Source organism: Paramisgurnus dabryanus, chromosome 6 (genome assembly GCF_030506205.2).
Source record: "Paramisgurnus dabryanus chromosome 6, PD_genome_1.1, whole genome shotgun sequence".
In the NCBI taxonomy this organism is placed as follows: Eukaryota; Metazoa; Chordata; class Actinopteri; order Cypriniformes; family Cobitidae; genus Paramisgurnus; species Paramisgurnus dabryanus.
Window position 1 is genome coordinate 10,657,195 of NC_133342.1, and position 27,420 is coordinate 10,684,614.

General features: G+C 35.3%; 2 protein-coding genes and 1 long non-coding RNA gene across 10 annotated transcripts in view; 2 read left to right on the plus strand and 1 right to left on the minus strand.

Annotated features, from left to right (window-relative positions):
* LOC135744293 (myomegalin-like) overlaps positions 1-8,720 on the plus strand; it is a 47,118-nt gene extending 38,398 nt beyond the window's left edge. For 6 of the 8 annotated variants that reach the window (XM_065262315.1, XM_065262316.1, XM_065262310.1 and 3 more), the window contains 13 exons: positions 121-258; positions 890-1,111; positions 1,282-1,413; positions 2,451-2,640; positions 2,726-2,850; positions 2,940-3,158; positions 3,326-3,427; positions 5,191-5,396; positions 5,474-5,617; positions 5,699-5,837; positions 5,937-5,983; positions 6,275-6,329; positions 8,178-8,720. In XM_065262315.1, the coding sequence (XP_065118387.1) occupies positions 121-258; positions 890-1,111; positions 1,282-1,413; positions 2,451-2,640; positions 2,726-2,850; positions 2,940-3,158; positions 3,326-3,427; positions 5,191-5,396; positions 5,474-5,617; positions 5,699-5,837; positions 5,937-5,983; positions 6,275-6,329; positions 8,178-8,269 (1,811 nt within the window). In that variant the 3' untranslated portion in view covers positions 8,270-8,720. The remainder of the gene's footprint in view (positions 1-120; positions 259-889; positions 1,112-1,281; positions 1,414-2,450; positions 2,641-2,725; positions 2,851-2,939; positions 3,159-3,325; positions 3,428-5,190; positions 5,397-5,473; positions 5,618-5,698; positions 5,838-5,936; positions 5,984-6,274; positions 6,330-8,177) is intronic. The other 2 variants (XM_065262314.1, XM_065262313.1) reach the window with 2 other exon arrangements.
* Positions 8,721-10,893: 2,173 nt separating this feature from the next.
* prkab2 (protein kinase, AMP-activated, beta 2 non-catalytic subunit) lies at positions 10,894-20,380 on the minus strand. The gene is made up of 8 exons (XM_065262309.1): positions 20,243-20,380; positions 18,887-19,066; positions 18,616-18,770; positions 18,440-18,533; positions 17,757-17,871; positions 17,487-17,620; positions 16,612-16,680; positions 10,894-11,515 (listed from the first exon to the last, which is right to left on the minus strand). The coding sequence occupies exons 2-8, from the start codon at positions 19,040-19,042 to the stop codon at positions 11,438-11,440; spliced, it is 801 nt and encodes a 266-aa protein (XP_065118381.1). The 5' UTR covers positions 19,043-19,066; positions 20,243-20,380; the 3' UTR covers positions 10,894-11,437.
* Positions 20,381-23,415: 3,035 nt separating this feature from the next.
* LOC135744334 (uncharacterized) lies at positions 23,416-25,051 on the plus strand. The gene is made up of 3 exons (XR_010530726.2): positions 23,416-23,470; positions 23,956-24,047; positions 24,276-25,051. It is a non-coding gene; the product is annotated as an uncharacterized lncRNA (long non-coding RNA).
* The last annotated feature ends 2,369 nt before the right edge of the window (positions 25,052-27,420 follow it).

Below are 27,420 nucleotides of genomic sequence, written 5' to 3' on the forward strand. Positions count from 1 at the left end.
GATACAGATTCCTAACTCCTGAATTAGAATATACAGGATTAATTTACAACCACCTGTGATAATCAGAATTAGCCGGATTGAAGTTCTGTTGAAACTTACTGTTTGCTGTAATATCTACAGGTTTATTTTTCGGACCCATGTCCAGTTCCCAGCCCCTGACCCCAAACCAGTACTGGTCTGCTAACCTGACCTTTGACCCCATCTCCTGTCTTGCTCTAGAGGGCAGGACTGTGAATGGTCAAAGGCCACCAGTGAGAAGTGAGCACACATGTTTGAGCATGTGTGTGTGATAGTGTGTGTTTTTATTTTACCTGACTGATTAACCCACACCTGTGTTTTGTGTAAATGACCGGATAACCAGCCCTCAAACACAGCTATATATATAAATTGTACTTGCTAGTTATGAGAGCTTAATTTAACATAGTCACGTAACAGATTGTCTTTGATTTTCACCCTGAATATTGAAATACATGAAGGACAGCAGGTGCCTGTGAAGACACAGCAGTGTTGTGGTGTGGGTCACTGACCGTATCAATTCACAGAGTCTGTGCGTGGATCTCCTGATTTTGCCAAGTGGTTGATTTTCTTTATGTTGACCCTGGGACAACATTTCAATCAACCAATAACATTTTCAGAAATACGTTTACAGTTTGTTTGAAGTTTAAGCTTACAACCAGGATTAGGTGATTGTTTTTCACTTATCATGTCCCTCTGATTGTAGGGTTCAGTTATGGTTAGGTTTAGGGTTTGGGGTGGGTTTAGTTTTTATTTACAAAAATGTTGTCCTTGGGTCAACAAAATATGTTGCCCTGAGGACATCTCTCACTTGGCAAAATCAGGTCGAGTGTCTGCGTATCTCTCTAAACCGAATTTCTCCTTTGCCCTTCAGCTTTCAGTGCCCCTCATTCACTCTACAGCTATCAGCACCCAGCGCACAGCCCTCATTCCTTCAGTTATACACCACCAGTACCCCATCATGCACTGGGACATAGTGGTGGCCCATCTCTACAGACACACACAAACCTGATGGAGAGCAGTGCATTGTGGGGCTTGGGAAATATACAAGGCTTTGATGGATCATCTTATTTCCAGCATGGGAACAGCCAATCAGGTGTGTGTGTGTGTTTTATCCACATGTAGCTCATTTAAGTGTATGATAAAAAAGAAGGAACAACCAAAAATGTAACTGAATTGAGTTGAATTGACTAGATGGTCAAAGTCTCTGTGTTTATAGACATAAAGGTTTCTCATAAAAGTCATCAGATGTGATGTTGTTGACAGGTGTGGATGTGATTGAGGAACATCTGCGAGAGATTCGTTCTCTTCGTCAGCGTCTGGAAGACTCCATCAGAACCAATGAGAGACTGAGACAACAGTTAGAGGGACGTCTGTCCACAGTTGCACGAGAGACAGGTGTGTGTGTGTGTGTGTGTGTGTGTGTGTGTGGGCCGGGGGGGACAACTATACAGTATGCACAGTATAAAAACCATTACATCTATGGAATGTCCCTATAAAAAAGGAAACACATTATGCCATAAAAATAATAAAAAGTGCTATGGAAAAAAATGAATTTGTAGTTGCTGTTGTATCAATCAGTAAAAAATATTCAAGCATGTTGTTTCTTGTGATTTGGAATTCACAAGATGCATTTAAACCACCTGTGTGCAGCATTTAAGGTATGTGAGCCTCCTTACGTGGAGGAAAATCCCTATAGTCTAAACAGTCAAATAACCGTAATTTAAAGTCCCCTTGTAGTTGATCATTTTATCCTTTAAAAAAATAATCTTTGAGCATCATAATAGCATATCGAAAAGTTTTTCCTGTGATAATAATTTCTTTATGCTTTAAAACAGCTTTGATGTAACTCTACACCCTTGCCTCAATTAGTACAGATTCCAGCACGGGTCCATATTTGGAGACCCACTCCCGCCCGTACCCGCAAAGTTCAGCACCAGATCCGAACCGTCACCCTTGATAATATCAAAATTAAATCCGCACCATCCCAGACCTATTAATATTTGGCTCGTTACCCGCACACGCATAAATCACACACGCAAAAATCATTCCATTTAAAGTGCTTTATTTTTTATCTCTCGTACGCTAAAGTGCGCTTTGTTTTGCGGCATTCAAGTAGCACACCATCAGCACCTAAATAGGCTATGGAACCTGATAACTATACACAAATATATCCATTACTGAAAAAAGAACAAGAAAAAATGCAACCTACCTACACAACCCCTGTTGTGCTCCTACAAGTCTCATTTGAAATGCTTTCTAAGAGAAGACGTTCCCAGTTTCCGGTTATCAACTTCAAAACTTTATACAACTCCTGCAACGCTTGCTCTAACTAGGCTATGAGAAGCATCAACAAAGGTCGCGCACTGTCGCAGTAGTAGTGCCGTGATGCTCATGTTTAAATATTCAACTAATAGTATCATCTGGGATTATAGTGAGCAGTGAAGAGGTGGAGCAACTCCGTGAGGCTGTGCTGTCTGGCCGTGCTCGACTCAAGCAGGCGGAGTTAGAGGCGGAGCAATGGAAGGAGGAGTTAAGGAGGCTACAGACGCACAACTGTGATCAAAGTCAGCAAATTCAACAGCTGCGACAGGAGCGACAAAACACTCAGGAGCAAAGCAATAGGTCTAAAAACCACACATAACAAAAATACAGACTGTGCTTATACACAACAGAACAAAATGAGTGAAACTCTTTTGTTTTATGGCAGGCTGCAGCATGAGGTGAGTTTACTTCAACAACAGCTCTCAGAGAGCAGACAGCTCTTACGATCTCTACAATGTGAACTCCAGCTGTATGAACGCGTGTGTGGAGGAAGAAAGAGCGCCCCCGCAGGTAACGCACTGAAACTGCAACATCATCAGCTTGAAAAGATGTTTTTCTTTGCAATGAATCCGAATCATTCTTTTGATTTTTGTGGTTAGGGTGCGTGTGTGAGGTGCAGTACCCGTCAGTGGAATTGCGGGAGTTGTTAGTGGAGATTCGGGCTCTAAGGGTCCAGCTGGAGCAAAGCGTACAGGAGAACAGCGCTCTCCGCTCTCAGCTACAAAAACAGTTGGATCAGTCCATTGAACAGCGTCCGTCTCCCATCATTCCTGCCAGCCCGCTGAGAGATGCACTTTACCGCAGACAGTTACTGCACGGTAAGATGCATGCATGCTCTTTTCCTTCATCTGTCTTGATTGTGTTATGTGAACACTGTGACTCATGTTGTAGTCTGAGAAAGCGTTTGAAAAGATAAAGTTTCATAATAAAGTGTCTGATTTGCACGTTTTGAAGTGTGTATGTTGGATGTGTGTGATCTCCACAGACCCGTCTCCTTCTCCTCCAGTCAGAGATGTTGGTCCATTTCCTGCTGGACCTCTGTATTCACCATACTCAGAGCTGGAGGAGAACACACTTAACACTAACGGTGTGTGCATTATAACAGTTCTCACTAAAACAGGCTGATGAATGAATGTAGATCAGTTTTACACTTCAGTACTTTACGGGAGTGACAACCGCATTTTACTACAGAATTAATTCCTGCATCTTTGCTACAGAATGCAACACACTGCAGCTAAATTCAGTGTTCATTTCAACTTTTAATGCTTATTCCTGTTCTGTAGTGTGCACACACAACACTTCAGTCATTTACATGAGTGACAACTACATACTACAGAACTAACTCCAAACTGAACAACTAGTTGTTGATGAAGTATTTAAGCGTGCATCATGGATCAAAATATTGGGACAAGCACCTTCACACTTTAATTCTTTACCCGTCATTGACGAGTTATCTTGTCATTGACAGGGATGTGTTTTCTCTTAAAGAGGATATATCATGTAAATCAGACTTTTTCCATGTTTAAGTATTATAATTGGGTCCCCTGTGCTTCTATCAACCTAGAAAATGTGATAAAGATCAACCCAGTAGCTTAGTTTTGGTAAACCATTCTCTGCAAGTATGTGTAAAAATAGCTTATTGAAATTTGCCTCCTCTTGTGATGTCAGAAGGGGATCTTATTATAATAATACCGCCCCTTAATCTGCACTATCCAACCATGGCACTGCCATTTAGTTCAGAGATCAGATAACTTGCATTTAAAATGACACACCCAAAAACGGCAAATTTTTGCTCACACCTGCAAAGTGTCAATTTTAACATCTTATAATACACTAGTCAACATTTGAAGTGGATCAAAATTTTTTCTAAAAGTTTTCTTAAAACCAATATCCAATACCTGTTCTTGTTTTAGGACAAATTTGGTGAATGTTTTTGATCCACTTCAAATGTTGACTACTATATATTATCTGTGGGGTATTTTGAGCTAAAACTTCACATACGTACACTGGGGACACCAAATATTTATTTTACATCTTAAAAAAGTCTTCTGAAATGTCCTCTTTATTTGATGAGTTTTTACGGCAATCTATATTTCTGCTGTTATCCACTAGGTGGCGCTCTTACCCAACTTATAAAAAACTGAAGCATCCACTGATCCAAAAACAGTAAAAATTTTGATCGTTAACAAAAGTCCATCACAAAAATTCAATTAGTTCAGCTTTTTGCTCAAAATTTTGTGATAAAAAGTAAACAAATGAAGATAGGATGAAACTTTTATTTTTTGTTTAAGGCCAGTTTGACCCGTTAATAAGCATTTAAAATAAATCATCCAAATTGTAAAGAATCAAAAATTAAAATCGATCATGTACTGTAAAATCAAGATTGGTGTTATATAAATTAAGGTGAATTGACTTCAACAAGACTTGTTAAAGTCCATATAAAGTCATTTCAGAGAATTATTTCTAAATACATTATGAATGTTAGAAATGTATTGCTGAAACACGTTACAAAGACTCAACTATGTAGTACTGAATTGGGAGTCAAACAGTTTTTCCAGATTTCTGTGTTCAGGATAATTTGGGCGGGGCTAAACACAATCACGCCCCCTAACACAATGATGAGTATCCATTTAGGTTGTAGAGGTATTTGAAAGTTAAAAGAGATGGCATCTTTTGTGCGAGCACGCCTTTACCACTTAAGAGCAGAAAACCCTGTCTGTTTTTCTGAGATTTTAAGAACTTTATTTATTTGCCATTTTTTTTATCATCCTAACCTGTGAATCAGCTGTTGGTGATGTTGTTTGATGATGTTTACAGCTGTGACAACATGAAATTGAATCTTTCTCTCAGATTCACTGGAGCCTCACAGCGATCTTGAAGGAGAAGCTCCGGACGGCTCGTTCGCCAACCGTAACGGGCGTCACGCGATTGGGCACGTGGACGACTACAGCGCGCTGCGGCAGCAGGTGTTGGAGGGAAGCGGTCTGACACGGCGGATGGAGGCAGCGCTACAGTCCTGTCTTAACAGTGCACTGCTGGAGATCAACACTGGGAAGGTGATGCTGAAGGGCCTCTGATGAATGAAGCGCTCTGACAAACAGCAGATATTTCACATCTTCTGTGTCTCTTTTAGGCACTGGAGTACAACACAGTGAAGACGCTGCTCTCAGACACGAAGATTTTACGTCAGATTCTGGACGAGGCCACATCTCTACTCAAGATGTTCTGGCGGGCGGCGCTACCGAGCGGCGACGGCCCCGCCCATCTCATCCAGATGGTTTGAAGTTCAAACTTATTTTAAAATGATTGCCATATTCACAGTAAAAGCAAAATGAAATGTAAATGTGGTTTCACACAGGAACAGACCATGCGCAGCGAGATCCAGTCATTACATCTGAGGATCGCTGAACAGGAGGAAGTTCTGCAGGGAACCGTCCAGCGTCTGCGGAGTTCCAACCGCACTAAAGAAAGCATGGAGACATTTATTGTTAACCAGTGTGAGTTTGAGTTTCTAGACAGAGACCAGTCCAGTTCATCTTTGTAGTTATAATGAAGGTTTTGGGTGTCTAAGCTTTAATAATGCATTTGTTTTGTAGTGTCCAGGACTCGAGATGTGTTGAAAAAAGCCAGAGCCAACCTTGAGGTGAGATGAATCTCTGTCAGCTGCTTCACTAGTATATGTGAGCCAGTCACTGTAAACCCAGTTACAGTCATTTATTTATTGTTATATATCTTTAATATTAACTGAGAAAGGTCATGTCAAAGATTAAAATCAAACTCCTCTTTAGATTATGAGACTTTAGCCTAAATTTCACATATATGGGCTTTTAAAGATGAGCTGGTGTCATCATATGAATGGAGGATTCATTGATGATATCAGTTTGTGTTTGCCCTTGATTTTTGTGTGTTGATTTTTTTCTCTGAATGTTTTTAGAAGAATGAGCTCAGGATCTCCTCTCTAAGCTCCTCCTCTTCCTCTCATTGCCATGGTAACATTCTGCCTCGTGCCATGTGCATATCTGTGCTTAGCTCATGCTGTATATATGAGAACATGGTTATGATAAGGGTATATAAATTCAGGAAGACTGTTTAAACACATGCCCTCTTTTCTATCTGTGTTCATGAAGTTAAAGTGATTTTGTTGAGGTTCTTACTGTATAGATGGTTTCTCTTAAGTTCCTATTGAGTTGGTGTAATATGTGACCCAGTCTGTGTAAACCCAGTTAAAGTCATTGTTTTATGGCAAAAAATACATTTCTCTTGCTAAAAATATGTTTTAAATAAATGCTAAATGAATTTTGTAGAAAGTAAAGCTTTTTAAATTTGAAAATAAATTTAGTTTTAATCTAATCTAATTTTACAACCTGTAGAGCAAAAAAATATTGTATATTTTATATATATACACTAGTCAACATTTGAAGTTAGTTCAAAACCTTTCCTAAAAGTTGTCTTAAAACCAATACCCAATACCTGTTCTCGTCTTAGGACAAATTTGAGGAACGTTTTTGATCCACTTCAAATGTTAACTAGTTTCACAGACTTTAACTTTCAGATTTCACAGACAGGGTCACAAATGTTGTTTCTTGTGAGCGTACAGTAAATCTTAACCTTAAGGGGGTTTCAAGATGTTGACCAGTTGACTATACAAAGTTTTTTCTTATAATACGATTGCTTAACAAATGCAAACATTTCTGATGATTTAATGACATTTGACTGAATACACTGAATGCTGCAGTTGTTTAAGTTTATTTATAATCTCATGACTCTAAACCTTCAGACCTTTAACTGTTGTTTCACACACATGCTGCTTACTATTATTCTGCATATCACATAAGCACTAACAAAGAATCATCCGAATCCATTCTGAATTCATTTAAGATAAACTTACCTATAAACTTTACTTAACTTATTAACACTTACATTTATGCATTTGGCAGGCACTTTTATCCAAAGCAACTTATAATACATTACAAGTTATCAGCATGTGTGGGCTCGAACCCATGAGATTTGTGCTGCTAACGCAATGCTTAAGCAGTGAGCTATACAAGAGCACATATCAAGTCCCTATAGGTATGTTTACATGCAACCAAATAACCTGTTTGTTGATGGCTCAATCGGATTGAAAAGTCTTCAAACATCTTAATCAATACGATTGAGGTCGATCGGATGCAAATTTGTATCGTATTGAAGTGGGTGGTGTAGTCTGATCTGTGATCCGATCATCAGAAAAATAGTATGCATGTAAACGCGTGAATCGTAGTATTTACTCAGTAAGATACAAAAATACCTTCTACGCACGCGTGCTTGAGTTCACGTCTTTGGATTAAATCCAGAGATAAAGCGTGAACACAATAAGAGATGCTGTGCGTTGCCAAGTCCTTTGCTTTTTGCAGACTTCAGATTTGGGCTGCTTTTAAACTGTTTCAGCGAGTTGATTTTGTTCTGCTGGTTAATGATGAAAGGATTTTGTTTATTAGCTATTGGTATTTGGGCTGTGAATAGTAATTGAAATGTTTTTGGGCTAGTTTTGAATGTCCATTGGGCTGGTTTTGATACGCAAATCTGGCAACCCTGGCTGTGCATTTGTGCAGACGTTTGGTTCGTATTTTTATAAAATGTATATATAAACATTTTAATCAGTTTAAGGTGCATGTAAACTGTATTGTCGTGACCTGCAATCAGATTACATTCAGTCAGATTGACAAAATGCATGTTAACATAGCCAATGCGTGTGAAGTAAATAATTTTAGTCTGGCTGGCTGTTAAAGAAGTATTGACTTTATATAAATAATAAAAAATATTGATTTTAATCATGCTTATTTCACTTTGTTATGCAGGAAAAATCCTCACAGGACCTTCTGATCGGGGTCATGTGACCCACTCTCGTTCTACGATCACCATGACAACAGCCAATCACCGCCGCCTGTGAAGAAGTGCAGCAAGGATGCTGTTTCACGGTAAACCAGCAGCCTCACCTCCTTCATCGAGACCTCTCTGTCACTGATCTCACAGACTGCCGCTAAATTCCCTCCAGTATCTGAGGGGATTCATGCAAAAACAGAAGGACAGGAACATTTAAAGCACAAGCTTTTGAGTTCTGTCTCTGATAAATAACGTTCTGCTTTCGCACGCTTGTTATAAAGATTATTGTAGTTGGCATTATTCAATGCTATTGACTGAAATGGTATGTGTAGTATTTGCATGTCATAATAAAAGTAATAAAACTAAACTAGCGCCAGATTTCGTGAGGTGAGCTTCACCGGAACGTGCCAAATTTTGGATTTAGTTTTTTACATTTTGCCTTAACAGTGACAATGCTCAAGGTGTCAATGTAATGATAAACACTAACATCATATTAACACATTTGTTAGATTGCTGAAAATTACTATTAATTAATAATGTAAGTGGCCATTAATGAATGTAAATGGCAACCCTTATTTAAATCTCTGCATTTCTTATTAAGATGACAAACTTTGGCAAGATGTTTGTCAAACAAAACAGTCTAGCCAATCATAGTCAAGATGTGTTTGATTTATGCTGTGTAACGTCACTGCTTACACAGATAATGTACATATGTTATGTGATTGTTGTATTAGTTTCGTGGTTCACATATTCATGAGATATAGGAGGTTTTCAAAACATGGGAAACTGTGCAATAGCCATTTGACACATTGACTGCTGATTGTACTGAATGCATCAATCCAAGTATTAATTGTAGTATTTGCCTGAAACATTATGGAGTTGCCTTGAAAACCTAAAGCTTGCAAGTGTCATTCCTAGTGATTCTGTTTTGCCTTTCACCAGCCATCTACGCAAGCAAAAACTCTTCAGTGAGAAATGCAATAACAAACTTAGGCCTTGTGTCTGTGCCATAGCATTCGTATCTAAGAACAAATTTGCCAAATTGTTTTAAAAGTATTATCTTACTGGATGGAGAAAGGCCAAAGCTAAAACAGGGGGAAAATACTATAAAGGTCATGTCGGTTCCGAAACTAGAATGTATAGTATGTATATAGTGCTTAAATGCTCCGTTGTTGGTATAGTTATATATGACTGTGTAATGTAATAAAATGTGCCGACACATGAGACAAAAAACTCTGTGTCTGAAGCTGAAATCTGCCTTTTGAAATTAAAACATGAATAAATAACTAAAACGCATTCATGGTTTTCATTTTGTGTGCGAGTTCAGGTAAAAAAAGTATACTTGAATACTAAAAATATACTTCCATATATATATATACTTCAAACCAGCAAGTACATTTTAGTACAATTGTTATTTTTGTGCTTAATAGTGTAAAAGTTTTACACTAAAATATACTCATTTAAAGTATACATCTACTTCAATAGTAATTCAGTGCACTTGAAAAAAGTCCCAGATAGCAAGCAACCATTAGAACAATGTTAAAATTGCTGATTTGTCAATGTTAATCCCATTAAATCAATATCACTTTGCGCCCACCATTAATACTGAAAAAGAGTACAATTTTAACAAACCGTCATTATGGTGATCAGTGTCTGCTTAAGTTGGGCCTTGACTAGTTGTGTTTTAATGTTAAGTTTTCTTTGCAATGGCAGTTGTATTTTAAAACACTGCTTCAAAAGCCAAATGTTATCAAGTAATTTCATCATTGTATATTCTCCTAAAACATATTTCTTGTGTGTGCTGTGTTAATAATGTGTAAAAATGTAATTATATTCAGTCTGTTATTTTAAGAATTGTAAAAACACACTTAGAAAATTAAACTATTGAATCAACCTCTGACATCATGAATCAGTCCATGAAGGAGAAAAAAATCAACCTCATCATAAGCAGCTTCATCTTGACATCTTCATAAATAGTAACCAATTTTAACTTAACTTTGAAACCATTTCAAACAAAGTTGCCTTTCTACTTGAACACATACACACAATGAAAAAAAGATTTTATTTGAAAGTGAATAGCTTAATGAAAGCAAATACTGATCACCATAATGGTGGTTTATTGAATTTCAATATTTATTCAATATTAATGGAGCGTGCAAATGTGATATTGTTTCAATGTAAGTTACATTGACAAATCAACTATTTTTAGCATTGTTTCAATGTAAGATTGCTATCTGGTATACTAAATACCAGTAATACAACAGAGTTTTAGTGCATTCAATTAAATGGTGTCTCAAAATAGCACACGTGAATACACTTAGATGTTCTTACATTTATCTTAAGACATACTAAAGACTTATTTTCTTTGTATATGGAGTACAGCACTTTTAATAAGTGTACTTTTTTACTTGGGGTGTTGCATGGATATAAGATTTTGAACAATTTGTAATTTTTATAAAAGCATGTAAAAAAAGAAAATCAGAATGCATTTAATTTTTTATTTTAAGAAGTATCACCCATCTTTCAAAATGCATAACTGCTCAACAACAATTCTTCAGTGCATATATGAAAATCACACAAAATTAAATTCAAGTTTGTGGCTTTTTCCTCAAAAAACTATTTGGCGTTTTGGAACTGCTCTTTCATGAGGACGTGACTACATTTTATTTGGGCTACGGTACAACTCACACCAGTGAATAAATATAACAGCACACTATTTCAGCTCGCAGCATCAAAAAACATCAGCAGCAAATAAAAACAAACTCAATACAGACAAATATATCTTGAATTAAATATAAAATATATATGTAACAGACAAAAAATTCATTCCTACATGAGAAAATGCAAACGTGTTCATCTACATGTTTGTCTGATTATCCGTTGTCTTAACACAGTTAAAGCACATCAGAGTAAAAGACAAAACTTAAGACAAGTCACACAGTAAAACTCATAGCATCATTCTGTCATGCTCTTGATAAAGGTTTCTTTAAAAATATTTCATTCATATTTCATAAACCCTTAAAATATAACAAGTTAAGATAAATAACCATGGTTCACCTTAAGATTGTATTCGCATTATGACCTAAGAGAACAAACTCGGGTGTTTAAAAATAAAATGGGTAAAAGATGTGCAACGAGAAATGACGGCACGCACAGCATCAAATTGACAAATCTGCTGTATGTGTCAAGTGTTTGAAAGTGCAATCTCAGCTCTGATGGATGATGACTGAGCTCATTAAATGGGTTTGTACAGCAGAGAAGTCACATATTTCTTCTTATAGCGGTGAGTTGCACTGAGGACCATCACACCATCCTGAAAGAAACAATAAAATCACGGCTGTTAGAGGCAGATAGAGAGATAATAGCTTGTTTATTTATCATAACATTATATACTACACTGTTAGACATTTCTGTAATTTTTACAGTTATTTACTGTATATCACCCAGTATAATACTGTAAACTATTTATACAGTACATAACTGTAATTCGCGTTGCATTTTGGGAATTTTCGGTGACATCATACATCATATACAGTAATCTACTTTATTTTTGAAAATTGCTGTATGCTACTGTATATTTTCTAACAGTCTTTTGGCGGTATTTTCCTTATTCACACAAATCCTTATATTATTTTTCTCAAAATCATCATTTTTGACAATTGTATACACACAGGCGTTGACTTATTTTAGCTAAGGAACCATGTAGCAGCACAGGTGTTCAGAGGGCCGATTTCAGGTGTGCACATAAACTGAAGAGTTTTCAAACAAGCCTTTCCCTGGGACAGCGGCGCTTTTCAGTTGAAGATACACGAGAGGAGAGACTGAAAAAAGACCAGCAAGGTAAAATAATCTATATAAGTTATTTATTATCAGACCCGCGGTTGTTGTTTACACGAACGGGACATTTTAAAACCGTTAACCGGACGCGTTGCTTAACGTATAACGGTAATATTAGTTTGCAAAGTCAGTATAAACCAAATTAATAAATCATACTATGTGTATGCAAGCCTACGAGCACACGCGATGCGTTAAATTACACGCTAGTGTTTTCCTTTTATAAAACTATTATGAAGAAATGCTTAACGTAGCCTAATGTATACGTCAATGATATGAAAAGATCAGATTTAACGTTACCTGAGAGAATAATTTATTAATATAAAAGCATATTTAACAAAGTACCCTAAATTACATGAAGCTGGGAGGAAAACTCTAAATGTGTAAGTTACCACGTTGTGTTTATATTCTCATCCGCTTGGCTTTACCTGTTACATAAATTATGCGTTATTAATAAGGTGTATAACTAGGTCTGTGACGATAACCGCGTCACCGCAGTAATGAGATGCCAACCGCCGTGCTGTGTTCATCATCGTCATCACCGCACTTTTTTATATTTTCTTTATTTTGCTGGTGAAAGTTACAGAAGTCATATGGTGTATGATATGAACTATACACAAAAGTCATTGTTAATCATAATTTACTGTCTTCCATCCTGTGTTCAAGGGTTCTAGAGAAAAAACTGCTTTCCGCACAAGGGGGAGGGACGGTGCATTAAACATATATAGGGGTTTATTATGTGCGCATGTCTTATAATTGTTATTTAATTACTTAGTTTCAGTACTTAAATACACACAAGTAGCCAACTGTCACGGGCGCAATCTTCTTAAACATGAAGCCATTAATTTAAGCGCGTCATGCCCAGGTGCTCTGATATTTATTGCATGCCATGGAACTGTACCAACTCACTCACTGCGCGAATAACAAAATCTCAAGTGCAAGGAAATCTCACAGCCACGCGCATTACATTATTCAGGTGCAAGAAGGTCACCGGGCAGCACGAAATGCGCGTTGGTACTGATAATAATAGCATAATTATTTAAAACTATAATGGTCAAACATATGAAGGCTAGCGCGGTCGGCTGTAGACCTATATGTCTGACTATCGTAGCGAGGAAATGCCACTATCTAAAATCACATCTTGTGATGATTAACTATCATGTGGCGTTTGTCGGACTTGGGAGCACCAAACATACCTTTAGTAAAGCATAAAACTTCAGCCCAGCAACGACAGTTGGAAATCTCCAAGACTTTTGCGAGAGGAGCAAAGTACCAGAGTGACATCAGTCAGGCAGGTGAGGGCTTACTGACCGCGTGACCCGTTAATGCTGTAAACTAATTTCTCCAGCTCGGGATCAAAAAAGTTTTATTATCTTCTTGATTATGTAAATGGACAGCAGTAATTTAAAGCATTGATTGGAGTATCCATAAGTTTTGCGCAGTTATTTACGGGATGATGCAGTACGTTATTTCGTTTCGTATGTGCTTTGAAAAATTATAATTAAACATATTAACTATAGTAACATGAAATAGTATTTATTTTCGTTTCTTTTGAGTTTAATATGAATTATGGAACAGTTTTTGTCATTGTTTGTAACCCATTTTATTGTGCAATAAATTATTTAACGTTCAACCCGTTGCGTTTGGAGGAGTGCTATATATCCACGGAGTGTTACCCGAAAAACACTCTAAAAATGTCTAAAGAAATTGGAATCAAGGTTTTGCTTACAAGAAACAATGTTAAGCTCGGCATGTTCTTTCTAGTTTTTTTCAGGTTGCTATTGTATGAAATGTATTGTACAAAATGGGTTATAAACGATTACAAAAAATTATATAATTATTATATATAAAAATATATATATATGTATTGCTATATATATATATATATATATTATACCTATGGAAATAAATATTATTTTATGTTGTTATTGCTAATATAATTTGTTGTTTTAATAATAAATAAGAAGACGTTTCCGATGCTTTGCGGGGGTGGGGGGTTGTGCTTTTGGGCTTTGAGGGTTACTGTTGTGCGGTTAACCGCATAACCGCATGATTTTTTTTATGCTTCACCGCGGTGAGAAAATATCCTAACCGTCACAGCCCTATGTATAACTAAATTTTATCTTTCAAATTCGTTAAACTACGTTAAGCATTTTAGCGTATGTTATGTGTGTGTGGTGGCCAATCGGAAAAACATTATATTTTAAATGTGAATATGTTTAAACATAAAGGCTGAAACCTAATTTGCATAAAATAAAGTTTTAAAATGTGTTTTTGTTTTGTATTAAATTGCTTTTGAGACCAAGGTAGCTGTACAGTAAATATTCAGCCTCGATCAGAAAACCACGTCCCACTGTCATAACACACAGACCTGTGGCCATGTGTAGTGATTTGAGTAGTGTACATCTACTCCGGTTATCATTTCAAAACAGTATTTACTGAAAAATATGAGTGTTTAGCATCATGTATTAAATGTGTTAAATATGTCCTTTTTTCCCTGCCTTTATTCTGCTGTCTAAAATTCTTTGGGAGGATAAATGAAGGAGGATGTAACAAAATACACTGCAAGAACTGGAGTGAGGATGAAGAGGACAACAGAATATCCATCCTTTCTTCACCACCTCACAGAGTTTGAGTGAAACAACTTGTATTAGGTGAGACACTTCTCAATAAGATACAGTATGTGCTGCATATATGGGTTAGTTAGGTCTCCCTAATTAACTATCAGCTGTAACAAACAGTACTGTAATAAACTGTGGTTCAAAATAATTATGACCATCTTTCTTTTGCTTACAGGACTCACAGGATTATTTTATGACAAGACTGATTATTTTATACCAGAAGTATGGTATTTTTTTGAAGCTACTGTATTATTTCTTATGACAATTCATTTTGATGTGCATTCAGAACTGTAAGTTGGTAAGTACATTTACTGTATTTACTGTAAGTAAAGGCTAAAGAGTATATCTCCTCTAGTTCTAAGTTCTAGTTCTAAGTTTTAACAACGTTCCCAAAGGTCCCAATAATGTTAAGCCAACATAAAAGTGTTCAGTTTTTAAATTGTTTAGGAATGTTTCTTGATTGTGCGAATGTTAGAGGAATGTTACATTTTATTTTCAGACAATGTCATGTTTAAATGTACTCACAATGTTTAAAACACATGTTTAGTATATTTTATGAATGTTTATAAATAATAAATAATAGAATGTAATGTTTTTTTATCATTACAAGCAAAAACATTCATAACGTTATTCGGAACTTTGGGAACTTTCAAGGAACGTTCTTAGACCTTTCTCTGTGGTTGAGCATTGTGTTAGCATCATTAAACGCCATGGGTTCAAACAAGGGAATGCACATGCTGATAAAAAATTTATACTTTGCATTGCACTGTATGTTATTTGCCTTTTTCTGTAAATGTGAAGATAAATGTAAAGACAGACAATCATTGTTTCATTTTAAACCAGTTCTATTTTAAGAGAACTTAACTAGACTAAATAAAATGGTCACAAAAAATTTAATGTTGCTATTATGATGCTGATTTTGTGGTGTTATGGGTTTTCTGGTTACAGTGGTAGTGGATCATGATCACCTCTCTAGCTTCAAAAGTAGGATGCAGAATGTATAACACCAAATCATTATAGCATAACTCCATGTAACTTGACATAATTTAAAGTCATCTAAAGGCAGACATGATTGGGTGTGTGAAGTCATATGCCAAAGACTCTCCAAATACTGCATCTACACATTCTTCCTGATGTGTATATTTTGTTGGTATATCCTGGTTGTTGCAGACCTGACAGTAAACTTGACTGTGAGCATCCTATCCATCAGGTATAGCTGTTTACTTGCATTACTCATTTAGAGAAATGACGGGTCAAAATTGATTATATGGATTATATTTTCATCACCCCTTTTTGTATGTCTTTTGGACACTTGAAATATATAGCATGTATAATGTGGAGCCATTTTATAATGCGGTCACAGACTACTCCCATTGTAACTGGAAAACCAAAGAAAATCATTGTTTAAATTATACAATTATAATTTTTGGATGAACTAAACCTGTAATCAGTGATATATGTATGTATGTTTATAATTTATGTTATTTTAAATGTATTAAATGAATTGTAATTTCACACAACTTCTTAAAGTATTTGTATTGTTTTAAATAAAGGCTTCAATATTTGAAATTGTCTCTTTGAATTAAATGTTAGCAGTATCTGTAGGTTAAAATGTAAAAATTAATTTTATCTAAAAATTATAGCTAATTTAAATATAATAAAAATGAATGTATAAAAAATAAAAAGAATAGTAGTATGTTATACAGTAGTATACTGCAAACCTGGGTTTTTTACGGTAGCACACTGTATTACATATTTACAGTAGCATTTAAATACTGTAAAATGGAAATACAGTTTAGAACTGTAAATCTTATTTACAGTAGCCTACTGGCAACAGTGTTGCCAGTAGGTTACTGTAAAAATCCTTGAAAATGTCTAACAGTGTAGTCAATACAACAGCATATGTAACTTATGTAATGTTTAAGAGCACATTGCTGGTATAAAGATGTATAACCTTTATTGAGAGCGCATACAGATGGTTCAGCATGACATGGTTTGGTTCTGGCAGCAGGGCAGGATCACACTGACACAGAGAAAACACAAAGAATCAATGCACAATGATCAGTTTATCAACTGTCACAGAACAATACACAACTGTCTGCAATTAATGCAAAGAGACTTTTTTGGAGGGTTAAAGACGGAGATTGAGAGAATGTGTGTTTGTAACACACTTATACCCTACCTTTCAAAAGTTTAGGGTCACAAACTCATTAATATTTTTTACTATATAAACTGCAGCACTTATCTTTTAAAAACAATTTGTCTTTCAAATGTTTTTCTCTTTTAACATTTTTTTTCCTCTTTGCAAAAAAATTCCTTCTCATTCAAAATAAAAATTTCTCTTCAATTTTTTTATATATTCAATAAAGATTTTTCTCTTTCATTTTTTTCTCTTTACACATTTTTCTCTTTCAAAGTTTGTATCTTTAAAAAAAAAATTATAATTTTTTTCTATTTTAAATTTTTTCTCTTTCGAAATTTTTTTTGTCTTCAAAAATTTGTTTTTGCTCTTTTCCCCTTCAAAAAAAAAATGTCTAGTTCAAAACTTTTTTCTTTGATTTTTTATCTTTCAATACTGATTTTTCTTTTTCAATTTTTTTTCTCTTTCAAAAAAGTTTTTTTCTCTTTCAATTTTTTTATCTAGCAAAAAATCTCTTTAAAAAAATTGTTCACAGTTTTTACTTCTCTCAATTCTCAATTTTCTATTCTCAATGTATATTATGATTTGGGATATCACAAAAAATTGACATTCCCTCAAATAGTGCACTATTTAAGTGTAGGGGGCTATTTCGGACACAGAGAGTGACAGAGAACGAGTGATGTTCTTACTGATATGTTGGTGTCTTTGTTGAGGATGACTTGTAGGAGGTGAGGCGGGAGTATGGGTGGAGCTTTGAAGCGTTCCTCAGGTTTAAACATGTGCACGTTCTGTCCGTATGGACCGGGCGGTGAACTGGACAGGTCTAAACAAATGTGCAACACATAACATTATGCTGTACATCACAAGCACAAACATTCATTACTGAGCTTTTACATCTACACTGGATTTTTCTTTTTCACGATACTATAAAGTTTCAAGCTGTGACAGACAGATCTCACCTGATGTGTCCGAGCACTCCAGCGAGTCCACCTGCAGCGCGTCAAACACCTCAAAGTCTGATTTCTTCACATGCATCAGATTATTAATGGTGCCCATCTGACTGGTGACAACAGGCTGAAGAGATAAAATCTCTATCACTTTTCTTCAGAATTAGTTGGAAACATTTGGAATAATGTAAACACACAAGTCAATAATTGTTCCAGGGGTTCTATCAACCTAGAAAATGTGACAAAGATCAACCCAGTGACTTAGTTTTTGTAAACCATTCTCTGCAAGCATGTGAAAAAATAGCTACTTGAAATGTAGGTAGCGAGTCTAATTACAATAATACTGCCCCTTAATCAGCACAATCCAACCACGGCACTGACATTTAGTGCAGAGAGAAAGAAAGAGAAAAAAATTATTGACACCACAAACAATTGAGTTTCACTTTCAACAAACCACCATTATGGTGATCAGTGTTTGCATTAAATCAGCTCATTTGCATTTTAAAAGAAACAACCAAAAAGGATATTTTTGCTCGCACTACAAAGTGGCAATTTTAACATGTTATAATAAATGATCTGTGCGGTATTTTAAGGTAAATACGCACTCTGGGGACACCAAAGATTAATTTTACATCTTTAAAAAAATCTAATAATATGACCCCTTTACAAGTCAAATTACATTCCTATGATTTTACCTCAGAGGGGTCATGAAGCCACTGTCCATCCACAAAGAATTTGTACTGATGTTCACCCTCAGGTAGATCCAAGACTGCTACAAAATCATTATGGCTTAAGAGACAAAACAAGAAATTATAAATATTTAAAGAAGGAAGTGTGACAACACACTGATATGAGGAGAGAGCTGCAGGACCTTTTATTAAGTGGGATCTTGGTGCTCCAGTTATTAAAGGACCCTGTGATGTAGACCTCTTTCCCTCCTCCTGCCCAGCGGATAACAGTGGGTCGGGCCTGAGGACTCATCTTTACCATGTCATCTAAATCTGGAGGATCCTTTTCACCTGAAGCCTGACAGCACAGATTTAAATAACAAATGCCATCTAATATTAACAGAGCATCTTACACTGCAAAAAATGACTTATTTCATTGGTAACATTTGATATAAACAGAAACAGATTGGCTACTTTAGATTCTGGTCCACGTGTGTTAAAGATGTTGGGGTCGTCAGTGCTGTCCATCATTTTGCTGGGCTCAAGATCTTTGTGTCCACCTCCACTCTCTGAACGATGAGGTTTTGATCCATGCCGATCAGCAGACATTCGATCACTTGTGTTCCCCATGACTGATGGATCCTGATTTACAATCTGTTAAGGAGACATTTATTAGGATCTGCAAATTTTATGAAGACATGTTGTCTCATCATCCTGAGCTTTATGAGACGTACTTGTCACGTATACAACCACAATCATGGGCGTTTTATTAAGAAGATAACAAGTATGATCAGTAAATATGATATCACATCATCCAGTGAAGCCAAGGTGATCTTTATGGCTGAATAATTTCGGTCAAATACTGAAAGAAATAGCTACTTTCTGTGTCAGGTGGTACAACCAAAGTAAAACTAGAAAGAATGTCATTGTATCAAACGCATTTTAATTGGATCTAGAAATTTATGAATTTGATATCACGGTCAAACTGCTATGAATGCCCCAAGAAATAAAAACGTAAAGCTAAATACTTGTATTAATCTAATAATTTCTCTAATAATTTTAGTTTAATAAATGCAAGCTAAGGTTCTCTATAAAATTGTTATTAAAATTTTATTTAAATTATTGTTCTTAAATTTATAGCTGTCAAAGTTAGTTTTATGGTAAGTTTTTTACACTTTGAAACTATTTTCAGGATATTCATTATCAAATAAACAAACAATCATCATGACAACACAAGGAGTGCACTAAAACTTATCTGACAAATAGACAATAATTGGTTGTACCATCTGACATTTTTTTTATTAAAAAGGGATATCAAAAATATTATGAAAACAAAACTTTTTAAACACATTGGTCCTGGGTCAGATTTATGCATTACATCTAGTTTTTTACAAAGTTTTTTTTAATAACTTTGATAAGAGTTTTTCTTTTCATTGACCCCTAACGTTAATCTTTTTGTGACTAAATATATACAGCGACACCCTAGAGCAGGCAACATAAACATAAAAAAAGTGTCTTAGTTTACATTTTATATAAAATCTTGTTGCATAAGTTAGAAAGTTTCCACGTCACGATGCGTCATGTTAATCACACATCTAAAGCAAAAACACACTCTCTTATATTTCGATGTGTATTTCTAGTAAGCATGTAAACTAAATCATTGTTATTGCTGAGTAGCTCGAGTCTCCGTAGCTGTTAGCATGCCGAGTGTTTCTGTCAGACTCAAACTGTCTTTCGCTCACATTCACAACATATCGTCACATCATAGACAACAAATATTCAAGCGTTTACTCTATGCGGTTAAAAAGAAGTGAAATATGTAATCAGTACCACATATGAAGAGTTTATTTCCACTCCTGAGATTCGCGATACTTTAATAACATACTGCAGCTGCTTGCGCTACGGCGAGACGGAAGGTCCTAAAGACCACAGCATTCCGAAACGCGCTGTGGCAAATTCATGAACATGAGGCAAATTTTAAACGGAACTCTTGAAAGGGCACGCCGCATGAAGTTTCATTTTATTATGCAAGTTCATAAAAAAATCTGTTTTGTTTTTGCCACAAAACAACAAACACATGGCAGTTATTAAAGGTTGTTGATTTCAGTTTTGTTTGTAAAGATATGGAAACTTTTACAGCGATGCCACAAAGAACTATTTTTGATTCCACAAAGAACCATGCAGTCAAAAGTTCTTAAAATAAATTTCTTTTATACCCTTTTATAATCTAAAGTACCCTTTACTATAAAGAACCTCTTTGAAACGTTATCCGGATGTTAAAGGTTCTTCATTAGATAGGCTATCATTAGATATACATTAAAGGGCAACACTGGTATTTTTTCTGAGATCTGGGATCTCTTTATTGTTTTTCTTTCTGAATATGTCAGTAGTTATCCTTAGTGTGTGTCAACCTAAGTATTAATTAATGTGTTGGCCTGATTCTGGTTAGGAGTGTGTGATGTGTGGAACGGTGAATACTTATGTATATACACTTAAAAGCTATAAGGTTTTGCCGGAGGTATTATGCATTTGACAAATGGTCGAAATGTCCAAACTTTAATGCTTCAATATACAGTATATATATTCTATACTCAAGACATTAGGCTTGATGTTCTTTGTTTTACAATAGGCTATGTATTGAGGTTTTTATTTATATATTTTTATATGTTTTATTCAGTTTAATTATACTTTAATATAGTTTTCTATTTTCTTTTTTGCTCTATTGGGGGGTGGGACCGTGGGAGAGCAAAGTTTATGGCAGTGGGAGGGGCCTCTCTCTTAATAGTTTTCTATGGGCAGTAACCATTTTGTACGCTGTTTATGCGTGCCAAAGCCTAGTGTTTTTGCAAGAACGTGTATATGTTTACACTAAATTCATTGATTTAGTGAACCATGATTTATTTAATTTATTAATTCTGTGTAGTGCAACTAAACCCACCCTCTCGCAATGAGTTGTGGGTAATTTTGGCCGTTTGAGTGTCCATAAATCTTTGCCTAAAACAGACCAGGGGTGACCAACCCTGTTCCTGAAGATCTGCATATTTTAGTTCCAACCCAGCTTCAACACACCTGACTCTAATTTTTAGGTACAGTATATGCTTGATTGCCAGGTTCAGGTGTGTTTGATTGGGGTTGGAGCTGAACTCTGCAGGACAGTAGATCTCCAGGAACAGGGTTGGTCACGAGTAGATCATCCAGGAACTTTATGTATAATTATTTTAACATACTATGATTTGGGACATACTAATAATTTCTAACACCATTTAGGATGGATAGTATGCAGATTTGGACACAGGGACTGTCTCCTGCGTGTCTGGCCACCTCTCACCCTTGATCAAGGTAAGAGCAAAGTTTCAAGAGCGCTCACCCTTTAATGTTTGATTGACAGGACAGCTGCCTCAGTGGTTGCCTAGCAATATAAAAAACCTGCAATGCACTGCTCTTTTCTGTATTCAAGCAAATAAAGGCAGCCTCATGGGTTTAAACATTAAAAACGCACTCTATGTAAGCAGCCGCTAAGTATATTTTAAGTAAGTCACATACACGATTAGCCTAAATATTGGTATCTGTGACGTGGTATTTTCCACCAACAGGTTTCAGTCCCATGGCCTGATAAACTGCTCTTCAGTGTGTGTGTGTGTGTGTGTGATTGATTTTCTCTGTCCTTACACCATCCAAATTTATCTCCTCTAACGTTTATAATATTTCATTATCTTTTAAATCTGAACATTTTGAATCCAGCAGCCGTGCTGTAGAGATTGTAAAATGTAACAGGATTGTTAAGATTTAACGTCCATGTTGTCTAACAGGTTCTTGTAGTAGATTAAACATATTTATATTTAAAAATTCTGGGTTGTTGTTACCCAATAAATTAATAATTTAATAAATGAAGATTTGGAATGGAGAAGGGACTGTGGTCTCATGGAAATGATTGACAAAAAGCTCAAATAATCATTAAACCCTTATTTTGCAAAAGTAATAATAGCAGGAGGATCTAATCCAAACTCTTTATCAGATCACACACACCCCACAATTTATTTAATACTTTGCATGTTTATGCTTTTGCCTTCATATGTGTGTGTGTGTATTTGTGTGTGTTTGGAGACCTCTGTGAATCCACATAAGTAACACATGTTTGTTTGAGAATTCGGATGATTCAGAGGTGTGTGAGAAGTGACTGGGGACGATTCAGATTTTACAGCATGTTGTTAAAACATACACTGCCTGAGAAACATAACTGTTAACACATGCATATAAATACAAATTAACCTGAACACAACCTCATGACAGTCAATGTTTACCATAAGAGAGTCTGAAATGCTCACTCACAGACGCTTGAAAACATTGACGTATGTGGTGTCCAGCACAGCTCTTTCTTTTTTCACAGTTTATGTAATTATTCTATTCTATTAATTACAATTCTTACATTAAATAATTTCACTTCTTAAGGTTTCTTTTGTCTATCTTTCATGTAAAGCTGTCTAGTACAGCTATACTATGATGTGTTTTGAGATACAACACACAAGTCATAAAATCATTAAAGAGGACTTTGAGACTTAGTAAAATATTGATGCATTTTTATTCAATATGGCTGTTGTGGGAAAAGTTATGTGAAAGTGCACAGTTAATTTATAGTCAGCGGTCAGCTAATATTATGCAAATAAATCCACCTTATTTTATCGCAGTATATAGTTTGTAGCATAGTATTAATACTTAGATCTAAATATTTGTCTTTTAGAAAAAGGCATAAACTGACACATCTTAATGTAGGTATCTGAAACAACAACAGTTTTAAATTAAAGGTTTTGTGAGAAACTTTATTATGGGAAGTTTCACTTTCATATCCAAATTTCCCCTATAGTTAAAATTACAATTCCTTGTCTTGACATTGCAATCTTATTGGCCGGTCTGTAACAGACTTCTCATCTGTCAAATCACAGCACTGCAAGCCTGCTCAACTCTATAAAAGTATTGAGCTTGAGTAGTCTGGTTGTTCAATTTGAGTTTTCTGATGGACCAAAGACACTCGAAAACTACTTAAGAGTCAGTGAGAACTGGGTATGTGCTTAAAGTTACTTTTTTCACTTTTAGAAACTACTCTAAAATATTTCTGATTGTAAAACCGCTGGACTTGACTACAGTAAAACTACAGTAATTCTGTTTATTAGTAACTCAATAGCAAAAATGATGTTACACAACAAACCAGTGGTAATTGTACATTAAAACAAGAAAAAAAACGAATATATATATATGTCAAGTTAGTCAAATTTTTTAAATAACGCTATTTAACAATGGTGCATTGTTTTAAAGCCGCATTACATGAAATGAAACCACAGAAAATGGGGAAATGATTACATATAAAGTATATATAATAGATTATACTCTATTAAAAGTAAACATATGTGAAAATATAACACATTTGTATCATTGTATAATATATGACATTGTCTTTAATGAAAATTATTAATATAAACTAAAATGTGTCTTAGGAACCAAAAACTATTGCTCAAGTTAACAAACACACGTGTCTATTTCTTCACCAGGATTCTGAGCATACAACCAGTAATATCCTGAACAATAATCATCTGATGAAGATTGAATACTCCCACTCTCACCTCTATTCACTTATATGATTGTAGGTTTTAAACAGATTATTCAACAAACACCGCTTGTAATAAATGATTGTGACAGATGTTGCAGCTCATAATGTTTAGGCTACAAATGATACTTTCATGCTTCAAATTGAATTAGTTTAACTTGTGTGTAACTTAAAACACAAATGAAAAACAATAAACAAATAGGACTACTTTGTGTATACTAATAGACAAACGTTTTCTTTTTCCGTCTCTTTTATGACATCAAGAAATCAGAAATCTACTTGAATCACAGAGATAAATAATGGGCAGCAATAATGGAGCACATGAAGCAGACCAACGCCGTCGAGCAGAGGAGGAACGCAACACAGCTCAAGCTCAGACAGCAGCACTCCGGGAACAATTTTATAACTTACAAAAAGAAAGAGATTTTGAGAAAATGAAACAAGAAGAAAAGAGAAAAATAGATGAGAATAACCGATTTAAGGAACGAGAAGAAAGGAACAGAATTCAACTAGAAAATCAAAAGTCACTAAATTAAAACAAAAGTAAATAATTTGGTTGTGTTAATGAAAGATTGAAAAAAAATGCATTCTGTATTGATGCTCATTTGCCATATGCCTCAAAATCTCAAAATATTATGTTAGATGTTTTACATATTCTATAATGATTTGTTAAGCTTTATTCATATACCCATACTGTATTATTTGCACCAAAACACTAATGGTGTTTTAGGAGTGCTCACCTACAAAAAAAACATGCAGCATTTCTGTCAGCAACACATATTTTTGTTATTAGTTGTTATGTCAACTATTAAAAGTGAAAAGCTCACTGTTCTACTTTTAAAAAAAAACTTACTTCAACTGATAACAGCTTAAAAAATGTATACATTAATACCTAATTTTTCTCACTTTAAGGTTGGGCTGCACCAACAAGGATTAAATTAAACAGTGTTTAGAGCTTATCTAGGGTTTGTTGATCCCAGCTTAATTTTTATTTGAGTTGTGTTGCACCACTTAAATTTTTACACTGATTAACAAAATAAATGATTAAAACTTTACCCGGTATTAAAACCTTCATCTGTGATTTATTTTGTCTGCCATGATGAATTTGCCGGTGTAATTAAAAAGTAATAATGTTGATGTTGTCATTTAAAAAGGAAATAAACAGTTTATGCAGGCAAAGGAAATTTAATTTTTGTATCGCGCATGACTGCGTAGAAGCCCAGTATAAAAGGATCGGTCACCTCTCTGAATAATCTTTCTGAGCTATCGTTCTCTATCCTGTGTATATAAAAAAGATGTCTTTGTATGTACGGTAGGATAAGGAGGGTATCCCAGACTTGGTTCTTCAAAGCCAACAAAAGATGTTACTGAGCCACCAAACTCACTCTGTTGACACATTATAATAAACGCATCTTTGAATCGTGCCACCATGCTCATTACGGTCTGTTTCTGATAATTTAGCCACACATTTAATTGTAGCATTTTTTATTTAAACCCCCTCAATTGCAAGTTTAAAGTTAATCCCTGAGATTTAAAACACATACAATTCTGTTTAACTTCACTGGCACATTTTGTTTCTGTAATTGTTAGGATTACATGTTTCCCTTACACTCATATCACTTACACATATATAACATATTATCTACACTCTAAGAAAGGATGTGTTCATTTTTAACACTTTTTGAGTTATGCTTTTAACACATTGGGCTCTATCTTACACCCGGCGCAATGCAGCGCAATGCGCGACGCAAGTGTCTTTCGCTAGTTTCCACCCTAATTTTCACGTTTAGCGCCGCGTTGTTTAAATAGTAAATGCATTTGCGCCCCCTTTTGCGCCCATAGACGTTCTGGCCTGAAAATGAGGTGTGTTCAGGCGCATTGTTGGCGCGTTGCTATTTTTAGGCAACTAAAATAGATTACGCCATTGACCAACAAAAACCTGCTCTAAAGTCTAAAGTCAATGGCGCAATGTGTTTTATGTTATTTAAAGAGCGCATTAGTAATATGCGCCTATAAACGGGAGGACAACGCGGGTTTGCTTATCACACACATGGATGCGCAGCAGCACAAAAACGCTTTTAAATATGAAAGATTAAAGGATTGAATGTAAAATATTATTATTGAGTTTCTTAGACATAAATGAGGACCGATTATGAGACGTTAGAAGGCACAAGAGCAGCCTGGTAAGTAAATAAATGCTTTGCTTTAAACAAATGCGTCTGTTTTTAAATGTTTTTTTTTTAAATGCTACCTCACAGAATTATTGTATATGATGACTCTGTACCTGTGGATATGGTGAGATGAGAAACATTTTAAAGTAATGCTTAAAAAAAACTCAAAACGCTGTCCAAGTGCTGAACCTTGCGGAGAGCCGTTTGTAAATTCTTTATCTCCTGAGTACAAACCTTTTCTTACATACTTGTAAATTATGTTTTGATGATATTGGATAGCCATACATTTAAAGCAAGTAAAAGCCTGCTTTTTACTTCCATGACTAAAAGAAAACGGGTTTTAAAGGTTTTAATAGTAAAAAAAAGTGAAAAACCACACAATTATTTAACATTAATCTTAAACTGGGGATCTTCTTCCTCCGCTTAGTTTTTCAGTTTACAAAGTCCGTCATCTAAATACACTGCATGAAAAGAGCTGTATACGGACAAATACGGAATGGGAAATCCCTGCTAAACTTTAGGTTTGCCAGATTTTTGAGGCAGAGTGCTTGGAAAGGTAATACACCAAAGTAAACTTGTGAAACGTCCAGAAACCTTACGTTTGTGGATGTTTAAAGGAACTGGTGGAAGTTTCCAGGAATCCTTACAGCTGGTTGTGAGGAGCGGTGGGTGTGAGGTGTGAACGGCTTTTTATATGTTAATGACCCACAGGTAGAGGTGTCTTCTTTGTTTTCAGAGCTGAGTGAGGTGGGGTGGGGGGTTAACCATGTCTCTTTAAGATAGCACATACAGTATTGTGGTACATAAAAACTGTGTTTTCTAAATATATTTATTATTAATATAATTTAATTAGTCTATTTAAGAAACTAAGCATCATTCAAAATAACTAAAATTCAATGGACACAATTACCATTTTAATGTGTGAAAATTATGTCTCTGACTCAAGAGAAATGCAACAAATGTTATTTCAGAATATATATTTACAACACTTTGAAAACATGTCTCCAACTGCCCTAGGTCAGAATATTGTGCACGTATGTCTCAATGCTGCATACATCGTTTAAAAGAAGCCGTTCAAATGACATCATGTAACTCATTTTTGCTAGCTAGGATGTTGATAAGTTAGTCAGTGAAATGTAAAGCTGCTTATTTTTGCTGATGTCTCATGATTTGAAGTTCATTGTTTCTATTGTTATTATAATTCTACCCCAACATTTCATTAAATCTTTTAAAATAGA